The 7,291-nt window shown below is 44.6% G+C and overlaps 1 protein-coding gene across 2 annotated transcripts in view; it reads right to left on the reverse strand.

Moving 5' to 3' along the window:
- Positions 1–7,291, reverse strand: part of Prxl2c (peroxiredoxin like 2C) — a 20,796-nt gene that overhangs the window by 3,814 nt on the left and 9,691 nt on the right. For both annotated transcript variants that reach the window (XM_029468611.1, XM_021180672.2), the window contains one exon: positions 1,757–1,888. In XM_029468611.1, coding sequence (XP_029324471.1) covers positions 1,757–1,888 — 132 coding nt within the window. The remainder of the gene's footprint in view (positions 1–1,756; positions 1,889–7,291) is intronic.

Consider the following 7,291-nt stretch of genomic DNA (forward strand, 5'->3'; position numbering starts at 1 on the left):
AGGGGAAGGGAGAAGGGAGGGGAGGGAAGAAGGGAAGGGGACTTTAAACTGTGTGTAGTGTGTACACACAGCTATGCCCCAGTGGGCTCAATCCCCAGCACCAAAAACAAGCTTCCAAGTAGATGAGCGGCATTTGGGTAAATTATACGACTCATAAAACGGGCTTATTTATTTACTTACTTATTGGTGCTGAGCCCAGGAAGCATGCACCTGCCACTGATAAACAACTTCAGCCCCAAAGGGCTTCTTTTAAATTAAGCTGATCTAAATTTGTGAGAGATGGCTAAGAGCTGTGCCTGCTGTAAAGAACCAAAACCCTCAGTCAGCCCTCTCCTTCCAGCAGTCTGGGACTTAAAGAAGTGTTAATTTAGTAATTCTTGGAAGGTATGTTCACTAGCAGGTATGACTTCAAAGAGGCTGAAGAATGATGAAAAATCTGCCTATGCAGAACTTGAATGTGGTGACAGCCAGCTTACCACTGACCAGGATGGAGCTAGAGACATCTCTGGCTCAGACACACACAGTCAATAAAGTTGTTGATGCCTGTGGTATGTGACAGTTCTCACTTCGGAAAGGGTACACACTGGCAATGGCTTGAACTGTGTGTTTCTCCTGGTTTGGTTAGTAAAAATAAGGATTCTTTTCATTTACAAAAGGGAGTCAGCTTTCCAAGTGTGAGCAGCAAGTGTCCTTTCCTGGGAAGCTATCTAGCTGGCCCCATTGAACGTTTGTAACTTATTTCATATTCTCATCTACACTGTCTGTAGATTTATTTTCTCATTTATTATTATTATTTTTGCTTTTCAGTTTTTGCTGTATCCCTGGCAGGCCTCAAACTCAAGAGATCTACCTGCCTCCCAACTGTGGGGAATTAAAGGCGTGAGCTGCCACCACTGCCTGGCTTTTTTGTCTGTTTGTTTTTCTGTTTGAAGATTTTTGAATGTGGTAACAGAGACACTGGTTATCAACATGCAGAGCTTGTTGGGTGAATCCTCACCCTCATTATGGTTCCTGGACAAATGTACAGGGATCTGCTCTTGTGCACTCCTATTCCTTTGGGCCAGATGGCTCTGTTGAGACTGGCATTGCTATGCACATATGGATCCCCCATCTCCTTCAAGGGAAATTTCTAGATTTCTTTGAGCGCCCAAGGAAAAATATGGGATATTTTGTGAATTTGTATGCCATCAATTTGTGCAGGGACCATGCTAATTTTAGAATATGTGTTGTCAAAGATTTACTTTGTTTTTAATTATGTGTATTTTTATGTGTGGTTGTGTGTGTGAGGGGGGAGGTTTTTACACATGAGTCTGGGTGCCCAAGGAGGCCAGAAGAGGCAGTCAGATCCCCAGGAGCAAAAGTTCCATGTGGTTGTGAGTCACCTGATATAGGTGTGGGAACTAAACGTCGGTCCCCCACAGAAGCAGCCAGTGCATGTAAACAGTGAGCCATCTCTTTGACCCTTGTTGCACTTTTTAAAGACCATAATAGTCATGTATCAGTCAGCAACTCAGAACTTACTTTCTGTGTCTCAAATCCCTGCCGTCCGTCCCTCAGGAGTGATGGGGACTCCTCACCAAACACAAACATCAATACACAGAAGCCTCTGAAGATGAGGATGCTTCTTACCAAAGTGTGCCGTGCCACCTCATTAGCCCAAGACTTCCATTTCCACACTGTTCTAGGATGCAAGACGAGTGGGTGGCTCTGAGACTTGGATAGGGGGACTGGAAAGTAACCTGCCCTTGATGCTCACCTGGACCTAAAATGAGGGTTCCTCCTTGCTGAGCTGGGTCTCCTTGGAAATCAAAAAGTGGGCCAGTGACTGCCCGCCACAGGCTCTGAAGGCTTCCCGAGAGCAGGTTGGACTTTATGTGGGGGCTCTGTCCTGAAAATATTGAAAACTGTCTTTAGGTGTTATCATTTTATATTCCGATAAGATATGACGCCAGTTCTTATATAAAACAGTGTTTAAAAAATTTACATTATGTGTTTATGTCTGTATTTGTGTGTGGTTCTGCATGTTCATGCTGTACCCGCTGGAGCCCAGAGAGAGCACTGAGTCCCCTGGAAGTGGAGTTACAGGCAGTTGTGAGTCTCCCATTGGAAACTGAACTTGGGTCCTTTGCAAGAACACTGTGAATTCTTAATGGTAAAGCCATCATCTCTCCAGCCACGCAAACATTCTCTATTGTGCTCCGTCCTCCTTTCCTTACTCTGCAATGGAAATCACAGCACTGAACTTTCCACTGATCTTTTTTCTCCTTTGCAACACTGGCAAACCTGTCACTGACACTGGCTCAGATGTCCTTTTCTATTGCACAGAAAGGCATTTGGCAACAACATCCTTGCCTTCTACACCAGCTAAATTCCAGTAACACTGGTCGCCGAGCTGGACAACCAGAAACATCTCAAGGACAAACATACTGGAAGGGGGTGATGTCCCTTCTGAGGACACGGTCTTAAAGGAAGAAGTGCAACAGACCTGACTCATCTGCCAGAGAGGACATCGGGGACCCATTTCTCAGATTTGTACCCCTTCTATCTTAACTGCCCATGTATACTTGCTGATTTCTCACCTCATGCTCCCCTCCAGGACATACTCTGCTACACAGGCTGTTAGTGATTTTCACCTTTTCCTCCTCCTGAGCCTATGACTAGGTTGCTCCTTCCAGGTTCACTCACATTAGCCTTGGAGATGCTCTAGCCAGTGAGTAAAGTAGCTGCTTCCTGGCCAGGATCCCCAAATCTCCCTCCAAGTTCTTGGAAAGCTTGGATTGGAAATGACAGAGCCACAGGAGGGCAGGGCACGGGCCTCACAAGTGTTGCTTGATGCCTGTCATTTACTACTGTTTTCACAATGACTGACGACGATTCTGCTCTGTGACTAACATTCCTGCTCCATTTGAGCTGAGAAACCTGGTATCTGCTCGCTTTAGAACTATTTTATCTTTTTTTGTTGTTTGTTTTTTTTGTTTTGTTTTGTTTTTTTTGAGACAGGGTTCCTCTTTGTAGTCCTGGCTGTCCTGGAACTCACTCTGTAGACCAGGCTGGCCTCGAACTCAGAAATCCGCCTGCCTCTGCCTCCCGAGTGCTGGGATTAAAGGCGTGCGCCACCACGCCCAGCAGAACTATTTTATCTCTTATTCTTGCCTTGTTTACATCAGACTTTAAGCCCTAAACTGATGACTGTAGAGAAAAACACTCAGGCTTAAACTTACCTTCCCCTACTGCATCATCCTGACATCCTTCTGGTCAGTTTGACTCCAGCTACCTGTGGGCGCGTTTCTCCACATGCCAACTAAGCAGAGCCTCAGTGGAGACATATTCTCCCAGAAGATAATGTCAGGTCAGGCAAGCGGGAAGCTAAGTCGCATGTTGGGGCCCTACTTAACAAAGACACTATCCACAAGCCTGGGTTGTTTAATTTTTAACAAATATTTATTTACAGTTTATGTAGATGAGTGTTTTGTCTGTGTGTATGTCTACATAGCAGAAGACTGTGGCTGGCTATAAAGTGCGATTCCCATAAGCCCTATTGGGATACAATGAATTTTCTTGAGTGGCTCAACAGAATCCAAGCAGTCTATGATAGTTAATTTTAACTTTCAATTAAACTGAATTGAACTAAATTAAATTGACATGATCTAGAATCATCTGGGAAGGGAGTCTCAGTGAAGAACTGGTCTATATTAAATTGGTCTGTAGACATGTTTGTGGGGAATCACCTTGCTCAGTGTACCCACTGTGGGTGGCGCCATCCTCTGGTTAAGAGATTCTGTATTATTGGTAGAGAAAGGAGGCTGAGCATAAGCATGCATGTGTTAATTCAAGGCCCTGGCTCTTGACTGAGGATGTAACGTGATCATACATTACATACATACATACATACATACATACATACATACAATTCCTGCTGCCTTGAGTTCCCGTAGTGATGGCCTGTGACCCAGAATTGTGAGCCAAGTAAAATTACTCCTTTAAGCTGCATGCCACAGGATGTTTTTTATCACAGCAACAGAAATGAAACCATGACATAATCACTTAACACTTAGCATAAAATATCTAGCTGCTTTAACTTTTTAAAATTAAAAAAATGTTTTTGTGCCTTGTGTTTTTATTTTATTTCATTTTATGTGCATTGATGTTTTGCCTGCTTGTATGTCAGTGTGAGGGTATCTGACGTAGGGATTGCAGACAGTTGTGAGCTACTGTCTTAGTCAGGGGTTCCATTCCTGCATAAGACCAAGGAGCAAGTTGGGGAGGGAAGGGTTTATTCAGCTTACACTTCCACATTGCTGTTCACCACCAAAGGAAGTCAGGACTGGAACTCAAGCAGGTCAGGAAGCAGGAGCTGATGCAGTGGCCATGGAGGGATGTTTCCTACTGGCTTCCTTTGGTGATAAACAGCAATGTAGAAATTGTAAGCTGAATAAACCTTTTCCTCCCCAACCTGCTTCTAGGTCATGATGTTTATGCAAGAATAGAAACCCTAAGTAGAAACCCTGACTAAGACAAACTGGTACCAGCATAGTGGGGCATTCCTGTGACAACCTGACCATATTTTAGGGAGGACTGTTGAAAGACTTTGGAATTCTGAGCTAGAAGAGCCATTAGAATGTTAAGAGCTCTGTGTGATGTTCTGTAAGAGCTTGGAAGATAATGTTGAGACACTGGAGGCCTGGCTTGTGAAATTTCAGAGGGAAGATTAAAGACTCTTATCAGGGCCATGTTTTGATTGTGAAGATTCTGTGGTTTTGGTTAGCTGGGGCTGAAGATTCAGCTGTGATTAAAAAGATACCAGAAATACTAAAACAAACCTTTGTGTTACTGGGACTATTGATGCTGGTTAGCTGGAGCTAAGAAATTAGCAGTGATTAAGAAGAGACCAGGAAAAAAAAATACAGAATACACAAGATACAGTCCACAGATTTCAAAAATTCAAAAGGCTCAACAAGCTGAAGTGCCCAAGTAAGGATGCCTCAGTCCCACTTGGGAGAGAGAAGAAAGCAATGTTAAGTGGGGAGGGAGGAAGGGACTTGGGAGGGAAACTGGATGGGGGAACCTTATCTGGTATTGGGTGAGGGAAAAGGACTGAAGCCCTGAGGGCCTGCAGAAAGAATGTAAACAGGCAACCTCAGGAAATAGAAGGGGGGTGAGGGAACCCCGGCCTCGCGCCCCCCCCCCCCAGTGCACCAGAGACCTGGGAGGTGAGAAACTCCCAGGACTCACAGGAAAGGGACCTTAGATGACATGCCTGACAGTAGGGAGAGGGAACTTATAGAGCCCACCTCCAGCAGGAAGACAAGAGCATCACGTGAGGGATGGGGTTGCCATTCCACAATCACACCTCTGTTTCTGTCTGAAAGAATCGTTTCTGTTTGAAAGAATTACAGGGATGGAAATGGAGAGGAGCCTGAGGAAAAGAAGGTCCAGTGACAGGCCCAAAGTGGGATCCAGGTCAAAGGGAGGTTCCATGGCCTGACACTATTACTGATGCTATGGAGTGCTCACAAAAAGGGACCTATCATGACTGCCCTTCGAAAGACCCAACAAGCAGCTTAAAGAGTCAGATGTAGATATTTGCACCCAACCAATGGACAGAAGCAGCTGACCCCTGTTGTTGAATTAGGGAAGGCTGAAAGAATTTGAGAAGGGTGATCCTATAGAAGAACCAGGAGTCTTAATTAATCTGGATCCCCTGAGATATTTCAAAAACTGGACCACAAAACAGACAGTATACACCAGCTGATACGAGGCCCCCAACACACATACAGTAGAGGACTTCCAGGTCTATGTTCATTCAGAGATGATGCACCTAACTCTCAAGAGACTGGAGGCCCCAGGGAGTTTAGAGGTCAGATGGGGTGGAGGGTGGGGGCATCCATGTGGAGATGAGGTGTGGGATGTGGAGCAGTTGGAGGGTGGTAGGGGAGGGGTGGAATGGAATACAGAGTGTAAAAAAAGAATTACAAATAAAATTAAATTAAGAAGAAGAAGAAGAGAAGAAGAGGAGAAGAAGAAGAAGAAAAGAAGAAGAAAAGAAGAAGAAGAAGAGAAGAAGAAGAAAGAAGAAGAAGAAAGAAGAAGAAGAAGAAGAAGAAGAAGAAGAAGAAGAAGAAGAAGAAGAAGAAGAAGAAGAAGAAGAAAAGAGAAGAAGAAGAAGAAGAAAAGAAGAAGAAAAGAAACCAGCATCACTGAGGTGAAATCTTCTGGGAAGTGGTTTTTGAGAACACAAAGAAGCTGTGTTCCAGAGATAGCCAAGGTTGTACCTCGTGCTGCAGCAGGACTTAGTAATATGTAAGAGTCACCCAGGTGGTACTGGTTTTGAAGGCATGAAGGGGTCATGAAGAGCAGCTGAGGCTCGGCACTGTGAACGCCATGTGCAGCCTCAGTTACAACAGATGGCTCAGGACTGAAGGGGTCATGCAAAGGAGCTGAGGCTTGGCACCATGAAGAGAGCCTATGAGAGGCTATTGGTGAAGCCTAGTTGCAGTGTTTTGGAGATGCCAGTACCATGAGATGACCATCAAGAACAGCAGCAGCAGTAGAGTACAGGCAGTTGGAAATTAGAAGACAAGGTGTGTGCTACAAAGGGCAGGACTGGAGAGGTGACCCAAGCCCTTGAAGGAGCCCAGAAGGTCATGAGTGGATCACAGACATTGGACGGTTGGAGATTGATTTTTGCTTTTGATTGTGACTATGCCCTGATATTTTTCCCTCTTGAAGGAAGAAAGTATTTTAGTGGAGCCCACAGTTAAAAGACTTTTAATTGTAAAAAGACTTTGGATTTTAAAAGAGATTGGATAATTAAAAGGATTGAAATTTTAATGTGTAAGAATTTGCAAAGACTGTGGGATTTTTAAAGTTATTTAGATCTTGGGGATGAATAAGAAAGAAAAGGATTGAGGCTTAATAGTGATATGTTTGTGTGTCAAGTTGACAAGGGGTCAATTGTATTGGCTTAGTTTTGTGTGTCAACTTGACACAGGCTGAAGTTATCACAGAGAAAGGAGCTTCAATTGGGGAAATGCCTCCATGAGATCCAGCCTTAAGGCATTTTCTCAATTAGTGATCAAAGGGGGGAGGGCCCCTTGTGGGTGGTGCCATCCCTGGGCTGCAACCTTGGGTTCTATAAGAAAGCAAGCTTCGGGTGTGGTGGTGCACGCCTTTAATCCCAGCACTCGGGAGGCACAGGCAGGCGGATTTCTCAGTTCAAGGCCAGCCTGGTCTCCAGAGTGAGTTCCAGGACATCCAGGGCTACATAGAGAAACCCTGTCTCAAAAAAAAA

Source organism: Mus caroli, chromosome 13 (assembly GCF_900094665.2).
Source record: "Mus caroli chromosome 13, CAROLI_EIJ_v1.1, whole genome shotgun sequence".
NCBI lineage: Eukaryota > Metazoa > Chordata > Mammalia > Rodentia > Muridae > Mus > Mus caroli.